Source organism: Cannabis sativa, chromosome 1 (genome assembly GCF_029168945.1).
Source record: "Cannabis sativa cultivar Pink pepper isolate KNU-18-1 chromosome 1, ASM2916894v1, whole genome shotgun sequence".
Classification (NCBI taxonomy): Eukaryota; Viridiplantae; Streptophyta; class Magnoliopsida; order Rosales; family Cannabaceae; genus Cannabis; species Cannabis sativa.
The window spans coordinates 36,391,888-36,409,223 of NC_083601.1; the positions used below are offsets into that span (position 1 = coordinate 36,391,888).

General features: G+C 30.2%; 1 protein-coding gene across 1 annotated transcript; it reads left to right on the top strand.

Annotated features, from left to right (window-relative positions):
* Positions 1-4,327: 4,327 nt before the first annotated feature.
* On the top strand, positions 4,328-6,302 carry LOC115704688 (uncharacterized). Its single transcript, XM_030631888.2, has 3 exons — positions 4,328-4,776; positions 5,094-5,164; positions 5,401-6,302. The coding sequence occupies exons 1-3, from the start codon at positions 4,630-4,632 to the stop codon at positions 6,128-6,130; spliced, it is 948 nt and encodes a 315-aa protein (XP_030487748.1). The 5' UTR covers positions 4,328-4,629; the 3' UTR covers positions 6,131-6,302.
* The last annotated feature ends 11,034 nt before the right edge of the window (positions 6,303-17,336 follow it).

The window sequence follows — 17,336 nt, forward strand, 5'->3', positions numbered from 1 at the left end:
GCGAACAATGACGAGGTTCCACTACCACCTGACCACTAGAAGGTCGACGCTTCGTCGGTCTTCTACCTGCATTGCTCTTCCTAGGCCGACCTACTGGTTTTTTCTCCACTGGTACCCCGATTCTTATGTTCTTGATATGTTCCGGTAGTACCCACTCATCCTCCTCGCCAACAATATTAATTGTGGCATCGTAGGTTTTCTTCCACGTTTCTTTAGTGTAATATGGAGAGCAAAGTGTGTACACGCTCACATTCTGACTAACTTCGCGGCACATGCATGTGGACAAGGGATTTTCAGCATTTGGAAAAGTCCGCAAGTGCATGTTCTCTCCACTAAGTTCACATCACCACCTCTCTCACCTTGAGGACTCGTACCAACGTTGAACAATTGGGCACCATTACGAAGGACACTCCTGAACATACCATCTTTGTGTTGATCCTTTAAATCATTTTCAAAAGTAGTAGCCAAAGGAGTAGCGCACTTACTAGCCTTTTCGAGACGAGAAGCAAACCAATTTTGAAGTGTGAACCTGATGAAGTCAACCAAAATAGTTCCGGATATTTTACGAATTCTTCGTCACCTTGTTGAAGCTTTCGGCAGCGTTGCTTGTCATTATGTTGTACCGATCGCCCGGACAATAAGGACGAGCCCACTTTTCAAACCCTATTTGCTCGACGTATGTAGCAATGGCGGGGTCCATACGTTTCAGCACCTCAAAATGCCTATCACATTCCGTCTTGTTCCATGCGTAAGCTGCAAGCCATATTTGCTTGTTGCATACATCAGTCTTAAACTTGTGATTGACATTCATAGTAATATGCTTGAAGCATGCACAGTGGCATGCTTCTGGGAAAACAACATCAACAGCATGTTCAATGCTTTGATGCCTATCCGATATGAACATAAGATTTTCAACCGGACCAATGGCTTCCTTCAACTTTCGCAAGAAATACTTCCAAGAGTCATGATTCTCACTGTCAACAATTGCAAAGGCTACCGGAAACAATTGGTTGTTTGCATCGTACGCAACAGCAACTAACAGTGTTCCTCCATACTTCGTCTTCAAGAATGTTCCGTCGATACTAATCACAGGACGACAATACTTAAATCCCTTCCTACAAGCATCGAGTGACCAGAAACAGTACTTGAACCGGTTATCCTCGCTGACAATGTCAGTAATAGTGCCTGGATTATTCTGTTCCAGCATGTAGAAGTAACCATATAATTTCGTATAAGATTCTGCTGGAGTACCCCTCTTGTACATAACTGCCTTCTCTCTACATCTCCAAGCTTTCTCGTAACTCATCTTGATGCCATATTCATCAAACATATCCCTCTGAATGTCTTTTGCCTTGTAGTTAGATCCATCGGATGTGTACTTGTTCTTAATAATGTGACCAATGACCCACGGTGCTGCTTGCCGGTGATCAGAATGTCTAGAATCCAAGTTACATGTGTGTTCGTTGTGAAACACAGTAACCTCAAACATGTCACAAAGTGCCTTCTTCTTCCCCCTTAATCTCCATTTACAATTTTCATCCTTACAAGTAACGTAAAACACATCAGTGCCAGACTTACTTACCATCCACTCAAAATTATTTTTCAGTGCATACCTACCAACTACATTCTTCAATTCTTCCTTGTTTTTGTACAACTTGCCAAGATATATCTCCCCTGAAGGCGTACCACTAAGAGATGTTGTATACACATTATTTTCCTCTATGTCTTCCCTTGTCCACACAAGAGGTTTGAATTTAGTAGAAACTTCAAATTCGGATACGGGAGCACTATTAGAAGGACACGGCCGATCGCTACTAGTTCCTGGTGTTTGGCGATTCTCCCTACGGGGGGGGGTCTTCTTTGTCGCTCTACTTGGTTGCTTGGAGTTAGTTCCATCCTCAGGGGAGGTACATCAGCAGCCACATCATCATCCACACCCAAATCAACCACAGGATCATTGTTGTAAAAGGGAGCATCGAACTCATCTGAATGATGAAACTCGATACCCACTCTCTCATCATCTACATTAGTGCCAACTTGCTCGTCCAAACCAACCCCCAGATCAGTTTCTGGGACAAAGGTCCCAACAACACTTCTAGGGGTTACATTTCGGGGAGTCTGCTCCAAATTCACATTCTTCTTCACCTTAGTCACAAATAGTGGCAACAAGTTGTCCACACTCATTTTTGCCTTCATGCTCAAGAACACTCGTAGTTGACTATCTTTCACTAAAACCTCAGGTGGAAACTTAGTGCCTTTCATGTACATGTAAAGAACTTCTAACTTCAATTCAAACACCAAGGGGTCCACCTCCAACTCCTCATGCAAAACTTCATGCAACTTTTTCAGTGTACAGTCAATGTCCAATATCAATGTCTTACTTTTTGAGGAATCAAATACCCAGTTGAAACCCTCCAAAGTCCAAACGCCATCATACAGTACAGGCACAAATACAGATGAATCTGTCCCAAAGAAAAACAAACAAACTTACATTTAAAAATACCATACTATATCGCACACACTATCGCACAATATCGCACAACATCGCCTTAAGCTAGCATAAAATAAACCAGTTATGATGTCGCACAATAATCGCACAACAAAGGAAAGAAATCGCATAAAGTCGCACAATATCTGGAAATCAACAAAATCGCATAACGACGCAATATAAATCGCACACAAATCGCCAAACATTAATATCGCATATACAATCGTACAATAATCGTACAAAGTCGCCAAAATTGATCATGTCATCCCTAACCTCAGATTTCTCATGACATCGCACAACACATCGCATTATGTCGCATAAAATCGCCAAAACCAAAAAAAACCCAGAAAAACACAGACTGTTAGCCACAAACTCTACCTCCATTTCAAGGACACAAAAGTCACATATTACAACTAACAACGTTCAGATCCATACAATACAACAAAAAACAACACTATTTACTAAGAAAAATACTTACCCATTGCTTTGTTGAGTGTGGTGGACTTTGAGGGTGAAAATCTTCAAGGTGGCAGTCGGCCAAGACGTGGAGGTGGCAGGCGGCGGCAGTCGGTGGCAACGGAGAGAGCAATGAGAAAGAGAGACAAAGTGAAAGAGAGAGAGTGCGAGAAGAGAAAGAGTGAGAGAAGAAAGAGAGAGAGATCAAACGAGAGGGAAAGAGAGAGAAATGAGGGGCTGATTTTTTTGGGTTTGAGGAGAGGGCATTTTGGGGTTACCATTAAAAGATTGGCAATTAGGGGTGTGCATAAATTGATCCAATCCAATGAGAACCGACCGATCCAATTACAACCGACCGCCAAACATTGGATATCCAATTGTGATCGGATCGGATTGGATGTTATTTTTAAATATCCAATTGGATCGGATCGGATGGTGGATGGGGTGTCTAAAAATCCAATACATCCAACATCCAATCGAACTAATTAGTATTTTCATTTAGTTTGGATGAGTAATTAGATTTTATATTGTTATACGTCAAATTTATATGTATATATGAAAATTAGCATTAAAGTTTTACTCTTTTTTTCTTGGATTGGATGGATCCAGTCTGATCCAATACATACTGGATCTAAAATACTGGATGGATCCAATCCGATCCAAAAAATACTAGGTTTAAAATATTGGATAAACCCAAATTAAATAAATAAATATATATGAAATACATCCAATGGATAGAACCGATCCAATCCAACATCCAATGGATGTTGGATCGATTGGATGATGAAATTAATTGGATCGGATCGGATGGTAAAATCTAACATCCAATATATGATTGGATCGGATCTGGATAGGCCTAAAAATATTGGATGTGATCCAATGAACACCCCTAGGCATAGTTACCAAATTCTTAGGATGATGGTATAATTTAACACCATTACACATTTTTAAGCATAAAATGTCAAATTTCCCTTTATATATATTGTCAAAAAAGAATAATTTATATTGTATAAGTGATCGCACGTCTTAATTAAATCAATATAAAAAATTAAATGCTGCTGAGTAGAATCGACCACACAGGAATATTGATTCTCATTGCGTAAAATTTTGATATAAAAAAATATTAAAAAAAAAAAAAGGAGTTAGGGACAACTATTATGACGTGTAATTGCGGCAGCTTTGTTTGCTTTCTCCCTACCTCTATTTGCTACTCCTAAAATACCAGTTGATGTAAATAAGTGAAAATAGTAAGGGTAAAATAGTAAAATAATAAACCAAAAAACTAAACACATGAATGAAGGGCCGAGAAAGCAACAGAAAAGAAAGTGAAGAAAAGCCCTGATTATTATTATCGAGTTCTGTGTGAGATCTGCCAAAAACCCACCCCACCCTTTCTCTTCTCTCTCGTTTTTTTCACAATATTATTCTCAAAAATTACATAATAAAAATAAAATTAAATAAATAAACCCTAAGACCGTTTTTTATATTTGGGCGTTGCGTTGGACTCCAAAACGTCGTCGTTTTCCAATGCGCCTCGCTACCTCTTCCATCGATCTTCTTTTAACTTTCTTACATATAAATATCTAATTTTATATTTATTATATATATATTGACAGACAGGTATCTTTCTATTGATTTCGTCTTCGAAAGAAAGAAAGAAAGGAAGAGAGGAGAAGAGGAAGAAGATGAGGATCCGGAAGAACGCGAAGGTCTCCCCTTTGCTATTCTCTTCGCACGCTTCAGCTCCCGAGGTTCTGCAGTCGCACGTGTGCCAGCTCAACCAGTCTCCCTGGGATGTGATTCCTTTCGCCCAATACTCTTTCTCCAACCAGGTTACTTCTCCTCTCCCCCTTCTTCTTCTTCTTCCCTCATTTCTCTTTCTCTACCCATCGCAGATCTACCCCAACCCCTCTTCTGCATTTTCTTTTTCATCATCATTATTATTATTATTATTCACTAGGGTTTTTCTTCTTATTATTATCATTTTATCTTTTTATCGTTTCTCATTATTCTTTTAGGGTTACTCAAACCCTAAATTTCATTCTCTTATTCTGTTTGGCCAACAACGGCCGATTAGGTTAGTGGGTTTTCCTCATTATTTTGTTTTTTCGGTTTCATCATTATTATTATTATTATTAAATATATACAGACAGAAGGGGATGAAGATAGTTTCACCGGGAATGGGAGCCTTGGCGATTCTAATATTGGAGCAGTAGAGAGGTAAATATTAATTATAATAAGCATAATCCACTCATCCATATTATTATTATTCTAATTATTGACTGTCTTGCTATTATTCTTTTTTCAAAGTTGTTGATGAGATTCATTTTATCGAGACTCGACTGTTACTGTTATTAGTTAGGGTTTTTCGTATTCATTAATTTTTGTGGTGACGAAATTCTTTAAGCTTCTGGGTTGTACTGCAATTAATACATATATGGGTTTTGCGAAAGCAGTGTGTCATCGTTGATGGACGTGGGCGAAGACCCTATAATGATCATTAAGGATAATAATAATGATGATATTATCGTCAAAAACGACAATAATATTATATATAAACAACTATCGAACGACAACGAATTACATCGAGCTTCGTCCAGTAGTACTGTCGTTGGTGAAGTATTATTATTGTGCCAGAAAAACGACGGCAAAGGATGGCAATGTAAAAAACGAGCTAAAGACGGTTACTCCTTTTGCCACCACCATTTGACTCTCCTTAGGTCTTATGCCCATAACACTAATAATAGTACTAACTACGATACTACTATCACTACTACTTCTACTTCTACTAAGGCCAAATCAGCTGCCGTCGACGCCACCGGAGTTCGCCGAACGAGGGGACGCGCCGCCGCCACCAAGAAGGGTTTGAATAATTCCACAAACCCATATGAATTTTACTATTATTCTGGGTTTGGTCCTCTATGGGGAAGGAAGAGAGGGGAGAGAGGTGAAGTTAGGGCGGCCACGGTGGCCGCCGCTGAGGAAGAGAATAGCGATTCATCGGATCATAGCCCACCGCCACCACGGCCGCCGTCGTCGTCGAATACGACGACTTTAATGGATAACGATGAATTCGACTATGATTTTGACGATGACGAGGATGATGAAGATACTGCCAGTGGCGATAACGGTAAGAAACGGATGCGGAAGCCGGTCAAGGCTCGATCGTTGAAATCCCTAATGTAAATAGTGAACCAATTTTATTTTAAGGGTTAACGTTTAAAATTTTAAGCTTTTCTTTTCAAGTATTAATTAATTTGTATTGTAATCGTAGTCGTTAATTAATTTCTCTTCTTATATATATGTTGTTGTATTTAACAAAAAATGAAATAAGAAGAGATTGACTGTTTTTGTGTTATGTTTTTTGGTGGGTGTTTTTAGGGTTTGGGAATATTGGATAATATGTATGATTTTATTTATTTATTTTTGGTGTTAAATTTCCATATTGTGTAGTGGGTGGGGTTAGAGTATCTCTGGTTTTGGGAGTAATTTTAGGGTGTGAATATCTGGTGGACCGAAGAAAATTATTAGTCTCTTCCGATTGAAATGAAAAGGGTATTGTTGTCAATTTTGGTCCCACTTGGTTTGGAGAGTGACATGGAAGGGGTAAAGTGGGTATTACAATACACTCCGATATTAAAAAAAAATAATAATAAAACCAATTTTAAAAATTTACTCTTTAAATGTATATATTTTTTAAATTTCATTTCTCTCATTATTTTGCATCAATTTCAATAAATGTTTTAAGTATTTTTTAGATAATGTATTTAAAATATATTTATTTTAATTTTTTTGTATTAATCTTTAAAATATATAATTAATTTTTATTTTATTTATGTATTTTTTTAAAAATGTGAAAAAGGAAAAAAATAAAAAATAATATAAACTGAAAATATATATTTTATAGAAAAAATGAAAGAGTGTTTTTTTTTTAATTTTTATTTCTACACTTCAAAATAATTTCTTTTTTTTTTATTTGTATTTTTACAAAAATTCACATAGCAATCCGCATAGCAACCAATCAAGCAATCTGAATCGCAATAAATATTCACATAGCAACCCACATAAAAATTACTAGAGCAACTATCGAAGTAACTTAAACCGTAAATTTAAAAAAAAAAAAAAGTTAAAAAATAGTATATACGAAAATTCTCCAAAAATTAATAAAATGAGATGCTTTGTAAATTTTAGAGGTACAAATAAAATTTCCCTATATCTACACTCCAAAAATTTATATATGCACCTCAATATTAAAAATTTAGATGACGTTTGGTAACACTTTTACTTTAAAATTTTTAATCACAAAAATAAGAGTAGAATTTTTGTTTTTAAAAAATTTATTTTTGAAAAATAAATATATGTTCTATAACCACTTTTATTTTTTAATTTTATTAAAAATATAAAATAAAAGTGTGTTTTGTAAATTTTATTTTTACCTTATTTTTTTAATTTTATTTAAGTCGGGTCTGAGGTCGGGTCTGGGTCCAGGTCGGGTGCTAGGTTTGGCACCAGGACCAGGACCGGGTTCGAGTCTGGGTCTGAGTTCAAAACATTGATTAAAAAAAAATTATTTAAAAAAATAATGAAAGTGACTTTTTTGTTTTCAAAATTTTTAAAATTTTGATTTTCAATTAAAACATTAAAAAGTAAAAACAATTTTTAAAAAATATTTTCACTTTTTCAATTTTAAAAACAGAAAATTGGTTTAAAAAGTGTTATCAAATGACACTTAAATTTAAATTAATTTTTAAAATCTACTAATCTAGTATTAATATATACATAATTTTTATATACTCGTTGTGTTAATTTTAATAATATTTTTTAGAGTAATTTGTGGCATAAATACTTAAGTTTAACTCCTAGTTGCAAATAAATACTTAAGTTTAATTTTTGGCGGTAATAATACCTAAGTTATATTTTTGGAACTCTGTAGGTAACTAACCGTTAAAATTTTATGTCATTATCTATGTGTCATTTTCTTAGTGGTATATTTTAATTAATTTTTTTTAAAAAAATAAAAATTTAATGACTTGGACTAATTAGGAATTGTCACGTGGCAATTTACTTAACAATTAACAGTCAAGTACCTACAAAAGTTCCAGAATTATAACTTAAGTATTATTACAGCCAAAAATTAAACTTAGGTATTTATGCCGCAAATTATTCTATTTTTTATAATGTATCATATATATATACTTATTTTTTTTTTTGAACAAATATATATATACTTATTAAAATAACATTTCATATATTTTATTGTGTTAATATTTAAAAATAAATTTATTTAAAATAAATGCATTTTTTAAGAATGTGAGAAGGAAAAAAGCATTAGAAAAAGTGAGCATAAATTATAAATTATTATTTTATATACAAAATAAAAATGGCAAACTACTTTATTCTTTAATAACTTTTTGAAAAAAAAAAAATATACTTCAATATTTTAAAAATGCTCTCAATCTTTTTTTCTTATCACATTTCAAAATAACACATGTAAAAATAAATATTTTTCAAATATATCAAAAGATATAAAACTTTGGGAAATTCTATAATGCACCCTCTTAAAAGAGACACTGATACATCTCTATCTGTTTCAGTATCTGAAATAATTTTTTAGTCAAATTTTTTCTCATGGTCATGTAAATTATAGTTATTTAAGACATCCTGCAAAATTTTAAGAAATTCGAAAAAATTTAACATGCCGAAAATTACGTTCTAACAGTGTGTTGCACGCGTGACTATTTTATTTTATACGTGTGTAAAATAGACTGTTTGAATATTGTTTTCTATATTGTAAATTGTTCTGAATTTCTTAAAATTTTGTAGGATATCTTAAATAGCTATAACGTATATAAATATGGAAAAAAAATTAGACTAATTTTTTTTTTTTTGAATGCCGAAATAAGTAGAGGGTGCATCAGTACATCCCTTTTAAGGGGCTGCATTGTAGAATCACCCTAAAACTTTTACTAAAGTCAAATAAAAATATGTTTTAAAAAAAAGTCAAATAAAAATAAATATAAGGGTGATTCTACAATGCACTCCCTTAAAATGGATGTATTGATGCACCCTCTACTTGTTTCAGCATCTAGAAAAATTTTTTAGTCTAATTTTTTTCATATTCATGTACGTTATAGCTATTTGAGATATCCTACAAAATTTTAAGAAATTTAGAATAATTTACAATATAGAAAATAATGTTCAAACAGTCTATTTTACACGCGTATAAAATAAAATAGTCACGCGTGTAACGCACTACTTGAATGCAATTTTCGGCGTGTTAAACTTTTTTGAATTTCTTAAAATTTTGAAAGATGTCTTAAATAAGTATAATTTACATGACCATGAGAATGAATTTGACAAAAAATTATTTCAGATATTAAAACAGATAGAGATGTATCGGTGTATCCCTTTTAAAATAGTGCATTATAGAATTACATTATTTATTTTTGAAGTCAAATATACACTATTTATTAAATTAACATAAAATGTAAAAAATAATGAAAAACAAAGAAGAGCAAAATTTATAAATTGCATTCTGTTCAGGAGACGGATCCAAGTAGAGCTTATGGGGTTTGTAGCCCTCATTGAAAAAATAAATTCATTTAAAATTTAAATATTTTATTATAGTTAATAATTAAATACAAAAATAATAAAAAATGGTCATCGCAAATATATTTTTTTTATAATAAGCCCTCTTAAATTAAATAAATTTACTAAGAGTAGTTATATTTTTTTGTTTAAAGTAAATATAAATACTTTTATGGGGGCGTTTGGTATGAGGTGTTCAAAATAATTTGATTATAGGGAATATTATGAAGGAGAATATGATTATAGAAAAATATGTAAACTGTGTTTGGTTCTGTAGGGTAATATGTAATCACATTCCCGTTAATTGAATTATACTGTTTGGTTGAGTACATGAATCTTATATATTATTTAAAAAAATTAAAATTAAAATATTTTTATATTGTATCTATAGAATGTTAATTATGCATAAAAATAAAATAATTATTCATTAAAGAAATATATTTATTAATTAGAAAATATTAAATTTTATTGTATTTTTTATTAATTAAAATAAGTATTTCTATATATCACTATGTTATTTATTTTTGTTCGCTATGTCATTTATACATTATTCTCATAAAATTTATATATATGTTATTGCTAATAACATAAAAATAACTCAGTTTCAAAAAAACCGATCATACAAACTAAATAATATTTTATTTATAATAAATCATAATATTAATGGTATTAAATTTATTTATTAATTTAAAAATATTATTCAAATTAATATAATAGAAGGGAATAACTAATCCCACCCTTTTTTAATGCATCAACATTACCCTCCTCAAGAGTATTTATATTACCAAGGGAATAACATTTTAAGATTAAACCTTCCAAACAAACAAGGTAATGTTTAACATTACCATTCCCTTGCTAACATTAACCTATTCCAAACATGAATTCCTCATAGATCAAAATTTAAGAGTCACTCACTATTTCTGTTAATATCTTTTAGAAGGAAATAGGTACATGATCTAATTGTAGGTTTTCTTAAACAAATAAATATTATTATTTTATCAAAACAAAATATAGAGTAAATTTTATTTTGGATCCTGTGTTTTGTAAAAGTTATTAATTGAACTCTGTTAAATGATAAAATGAATCATGTATTTTCCAAAATTGTACAAATAGGATCCTGAACTGATTTTTTTTATCAAACTAAAATTTAATAATAATCTAATCTAGAGATGTTATGATAAAACTAGTTATATTTTCTGAATCTGTTCATATTAAAAATTTTCTTAAATTTGATTATATTAAAAAATAAAATTGTTGAAAATTAAGTTCAATATCCTATTTTTACCATTTTGGAAAATATAGGGTTTATTTTGTCATTTAATAAAACAGAGAGTCTAATGGGTAACTTTTGTAAAACGCAGGATCCAAAATAGCATTTACCCCAAAATATATGATATAAGGATTTTAAAATAGGCTAATTTTTTCTAAATATATTTTAATTGTAGTTATTTACGTTTGCTAATTAGCCTATTATTGCCACCTACACTATGACTAGATTTTTTGAATTTGAAAGTTATCACTTGGTAGGTTTTTATATCTGTGTTCAATCCAAGGCAAACACTTTAAGAAATATACTACTGTAAAATTTAAAAAATAAAAAATAAAAAAATTGTAGTGATATGAGATATATACTGTGTAATATTAGTAAAGAAATTAATTTTGTAATTTTGAATTTCTATAATTAAATCAGGTAAGCAATAACTATTTTGTCCTTATAATTTTTTTTTTTTAAGAAAATAAAATCCTGTATGAATAAATATTCCTGATATATAAGAATGACAACTCATAGTTACGAATATTCTTAAATATTCCTTCCGATGAAATAAGAAAAAAAATTGTTCAAACAAGGAAAATTATAATCTAATTTTATTTATATATGTTTTTTTTTTATAGATTTAATCAAACTAATTTTATTCTATATTTGATTAATTTGATTAGTGGGTTAATCATAAATATTAAAAATATTTTTTCTTTTAAAAAAAAGAAATTTATATCTATTTTATATAAAGTGTGCCTATATAACAGAATTCTTGGTTTATGAGAAAGTGTGCCTATATAACAGAATTCTTAGTTTATGAGAAATTTATGGGTGACTTTTTATTTATATTAAAAATAAAATGGTTTATGAGAAATTCATGGGTCACTTTTTATTTATATATAATAAAATAAATAAAATAAATCCTATTTAATCCAAAAAATACGATTGGGTTTTTGCTGTTGTACATCTACAATTGGGTTTTCTTTAATTATTTATTTTATTCCTTTTCCTATTACAATTTAGACATTCCCATGGGATCACACCTAATATTCTAATCCGCACTTCTCTTTTTTCTTTTTTACAACTTAATAACAAAATATATAAGTAATAATAATAAAAAAAAAGCGTGACTTTTATCAAAGTTCGCAAAACCAAGCATCAATGACAAAAAAACACAACAAAGTTTATAGCTAACAAATGATTTTAAGTACTCGGCATATGCATTAGTTTCTAGGAGCAAATTTTTTTAAAGTTACATAATAATTTACATATATGCTGCAAACACAATATACAAAAAATAAAGAAGAATATGGAAGAAAGAAGAGACCATTATTCACATCTAGAAAGGCAGTAGAGATAATAATAATAATAATAGAAGCTTTTCATTTTTGTTTCTTTTCTTTTTTTATCATTTTTTTTTTCTTTTTGAATAAAAATAAATATAAATTTTTAATCGTATAGAGTTTTATTTTAATAAAATATAGTATTTTAAAATAATTTAATAGTATTTTGTTATAGAATACTATCACTTTTTGTTAAACATGGTTTTCACTTTTTCGTCAACACTACCATATTCAATTTATCAACGAAAAATAGACAATCTACATATATGCGGACACGGCTAGAATAAAAAGTGCAAAATATAAAAATTACACTATTGTCTCTATCGAAGCAAATGAAGATTGAAATCCACCAATGACTATCATTAGTTTTTTTATCTACAATTTTTAGACAAATGCTATCTTCAATTATCAACAATTTAGAGATTGATTTTTAATTTTCTTTTTATCTTACACACATTTAAGTAATGTTTCTTTAAGTATTGGAACATCAATTTTTAATTTATTTTTAGATTAACTTAAGAATATATTTAAATCATCAAGCTTTCTTAAACACTAATATATTGCATTCGGTATTCACTTTTAATTGACAGCATTATAAACTATAATATTTAGATACACATAATAATAATCTCACCTAATAACTAATAATATTTTTTCTTTAATTTTTAATTGTATCACTTTCAAATAACTTAAAAAAAAAAACTAGCATAAAATTTAGTTACGTGCCTCGCAAGTAAGTTTTGCTAGTATAATATATATGTGCCTTTTTTGGAAGTCAATTGCATAGTTGAGACTTTGAGATATATTTTTCAAATGCACCGTATGCTTTTATTGAGGGACGAAGTTACTTTTAGCTCTAAAGGGGACCATAGGCCCTCCCAAAATTTTGAAGAGAAAAAATTAATATAGCAATTTTATGTAAAAAAAATTATTTTTTCAAAACATTATGTAATTGGCCTCCCTTAATTTATTTATTTATTTTCTGCGAATGTTATATTCTCTACCTTTGTCCCTGATTTTATTTAGATGGTTAACTATTCTTTTTAATGATGAAAAAGAAAAAATGTTTGAATATAATTTGATTTAGAATTTGGAAACTGATTTGTGTGTGCACATTATTAATTTGGTAAATAGCGGCATAAATATCTAAAGTTTTATATTTGTAAGCGACATAAATCTAATGTTTATTTTTAGCGGCATAAGTACTGTAATTTTCTTTCTTCCAGTTTCGTTAGTGCAGACTCTGTTTTAAATTTATTAAAAGAACATTTAGAAGTAATTGATAATACACATTTCTATCTAGACCCAATGATCAAGAATTTAGGTTTTATATGTGCCATGTTTAAGATAATAATAGAGTTTGTATTGACGAAATTAGAGAAAAACTACAGTTTTACAAACATTGAGTACTTATGCCGTTAAAAATAAACATTAGGCTTATGTCGCTTACAAACATAAAACCTTGGGTACTTATACCGCTATTTACCCTTATTATTTTAATAAGGTCTGGGTGGGATTGCAGTGATGATAATGGTTGTTGGTGTGACAGTGGTGGTATAGTGGTTATGGCCCTAGTTGTAATGTCCCCGCTTTAAGCCTCTATTGGGCATTTTCCCACGAATTTATGGCACTTATACATGAGGACGTCACACTGGCTGCTTCTTGAACTAACGACTAGACCTACAGAACAAAATGAATATTTCCAGCATGCTTTGTCCTCACTCGCACGCTTCCTTAAAAAACTTCTTAGAAGGTCACCCATTCTAAAATTATTCCAGGTTAAGCATGCTTAACTGTGGAGTTCTTTCATGATGGACTGCTAGAAAACAAAATGCATCTTATTGATATAAGTAGTACTAATCAATCTATTTAAGTCCTCTTCAACTCTATAATTTTATACCTACAAATTCTTAGAATCATCACACATGACCTTTTCGAGGCAATGTGGGATTGTACAGCTCCCGGGTTTTTCCCTTACAGATCACGGGTGATAAGTCAATATTTTGTCTTATAAATATGACCAATTTATGTAATAATATTCTTAAATTGATTCTTTAAATTATTGATTAGAGTAATTATAATTTGTTAGACTATTTTAAAGAATAATCATTTATTTAGAGTCATTTGAAAGGATGTTAGCACATTTTGGTGGAAAATAGTGGAAGCCGACGAGCTCAGTTTTACAAGGTAGAGCTTAATTACAAATTTAGACGACTTTAAAGGTAGAATTAGACTTAGAGCTCAACATGAAAGTTGTATATCTCGTTTTTAGCTTTCCAAAACATCTTGAATCATCCAATTTTGAGTTGTATTAAAGAAGTTATGACCAAAATACTAATCTGAATACGTGAATTTTTCGACAGCAAGTTGTTGTCGCGGCGAGGGGAACTCGTGGTCGTGGTGAGAGTAAGAATTCTACCAAATTTTGAAATTTTATCTAACTAAGATATTTTTAGGAGTATTTATGAGACTTTTAGGGTTTGTTTTTAGCAACTTTTGAACTATGTTTTGAAGGAGAGAACTCATGAGAAGAGGAGAGTCTACATCTACGTCTAGTTTTTCTTCTTAAACTCTTTTAATTTTCATTTATAATTATGTTTATGATTATGTTTGAAATTATGGAGTAGTCTTCTTTTAGTTAAGGGTTATTTCAAAACTCAAGACATGAATTTTTAATTTCTATTATGAATGTTAATTTTTAATTTCCATTATATCAAATTGTTTTCTATTATTCTTATGTCAATATCGTGTTTATTGTTTTAATCTTGTTTAGACGATCGCTAAATTAGGTTTTACTTTAATCTATTATCATCTTATGATTACTATACACCTAATAGTCTAGGATTCTAAGTGTTTGTGACAAATTACAATTTTTAATATTGTCAAAGGTATTTTTAATTGTGATGAAGAATAGAACTTATGTTAAATAAATTGTATGCTTCATTAATTTGTTGTCTAGATTAGTCTATCTCCATAAATTTTAAAAATTTATCTAAGTTAAATAAATTGCATGTTTCGTAGATTTACTGCTTAGGTTGAGCGCTTTGCCTTGATTACATGTAATAGGAAGATTGAAATAATTTGACTGCATCAGCTTTATCTGCAGAATAGTAGTTTGATTGAAAAATTAAAATTACATTCATTAATAGAAGTTAATAATTATTGTTGAGGGTGGAGAATGATCTCTGACTATTTTTATCTCATATCGTAGTATCACATTTTTTTTTTAATTCATGTTATTTTATTCTCATAATCAAAATCTTTTATTTCTTGTCACTAATTTTTGAATAATAAATTGATAATAATCCTCATGGGATCGACCTGTATTTATCATTATACTAAAGTAATTGGTAATATAAAAATTAAAATAATTAGTAAATTTGTTGTGGCTTACGACACGCATCAACGGGACTCTGACTGTCTTAATCACCCTCATCGAGATTTTGACGTCCTCATCGACCACACTTTCAGCTGAATTAGGGATCTAGTACCATTTTGTAACGTCTCCACTTCAAGCCTCTATTAGGCTTTCTCTCGCGAATTTATGGCTCTTATACACATGGATGATTCTTGAACTAACGACTTCTCATGTATGGGTATCACTTTTCTACCGTGGGGCGTTTTTTATTTCCCATACTTTAAGAATAAATCAAATTTTAATTTTTTATATGAGGTTGTATATTGTAGTTGTAATATGTATCTTGTTCATCTTTAAGAAATTCTCAATTTATAGTATAAAAAATAAAGTTCAAAACAATTTATCGTATGTGTATAAAATAAATAAAACTGTCTGCAACTAACTATTTGAATCTTAATTTTTTGACATCATAAATTATTCAAAAAAAATAAAAATCAAAAGTAAACAAAGACTTAGTATTATAACATCTACAATCATATTATTAATTAGGTGCCGTTTGGTAGCACTTTTGTTTTTTAATTTTTTAATCACAAAATGAAAGTAAACTTTTTGTTTTTAAAAAATTTATTTTTGAAAAACAAAAATGCGTTCTGTAACCACTTTTATTTTTTAATTTTAAAAACAGAAAATAAAAGTGTGTTCTGTAAAGTTCTTTTTTATTTTTATTTTTTGATTTTATTTACGTCGGGTCTAGGTCCGGGGTCGGATTTGGGTTCAAGTCAGAAGCGGGGTTCAGCGCCAGGGCCGTGGGAAGGGGATTTGGGTCCGGGTCTGGTCGTAATCCAAAAAATTGATTAAGAAATTAAACTGTTTAAAAAATTATTAGTAATTTTTTTTTGTTTTTAAAATTTTGATTTCTAATTATAAAATTGAAAAGTAAAAACAGTTTTATAGAACATATTTTTGAAATATATTTTCATTTTTCCACTTTTAAAAACAGAAAACTAATTAAAAAAGTGTTACCAAACGTAACCTTAGTTTATAATTGCATGCCTAATATACCACAAATAATAAATAAATTATAAATAGCGTTATATTAATATAAAAAGTGATGCTTCTACTTATTAATTTTCCTATACATTTATATATGGAATTAACATTACTTATTAATTTTCCTATACATTTATAGGGATACGGTTTTGTCTCGTTATTGTACTTTCACTGATTGTAATTCGTGATGTACAGTAGCCGTCAGATGATGGAGTTATTTGATCTGACGGCTGAGATTGATCTAGGGGTAATTAAGATTAAAAAGTAGAAACGTACCATAACATTCATTTAATGTACCCCTGAGACCCATCTAATGTACCACAGAATACATTCCGTGAAACATCGGGACAAAATCATATCCCTACATTTATATATGGAATTAACATTAGACAATCTATATTGAAGGAAACGATATGATTCCGTCATTTTCAACTTCCAACTGAGGTAGTTTAACTCGGTCGCAATGTAGTACTACTCTTATATCTATACTTCACTATACTAATTTATATTTTAAGCAAATTACAACTTTGAAAAGATTCGAATCTTATTCGAAGAAAAGCTGGCGCACAGCTTAAAAAAAGTTTAGGCAGTAATTGCCGACCAAGAATGCATGAGAGAATGTTTATATAAAAAAAAAAGAATACATGAAAGAATACATAACTAGGTCATAGGGCATAGGATAGGATGGGGTTAGGGTGTTATTTTCTTAGGTTGCCAAAATTATTGTATGTAAAATTAGTAGGGCATTGGTATAAAGCACTATAAGGTGATTCTTAACTGTTATAAAGTGACGTC

Excerpts from the sequence above, each read along its gene's own strand:
- LOC115704688 (XM_030631888.2), top strand. The coding sequence starts at position 4,630 with ATGAGGATCCGGAAGAACGCGAAGGTCTCCCCTTTGCTATTCTCTTCG. Across the intron at positions 4,777-5,093 it reads AATACTCTTTCTCCAACCAG|ACAGAAGGGGATGAAGATAG; the intron begins GTTACTTCTCCT and ends AAATATATACAG. Across the intron at positions 5,165-5,400 it reads AATATTGGAGCAGTAGAGAG|TGTGTCATCGTTGATGGACG; the intron begins GTAAATATTAAT and ends TTGCGAAAGCAG.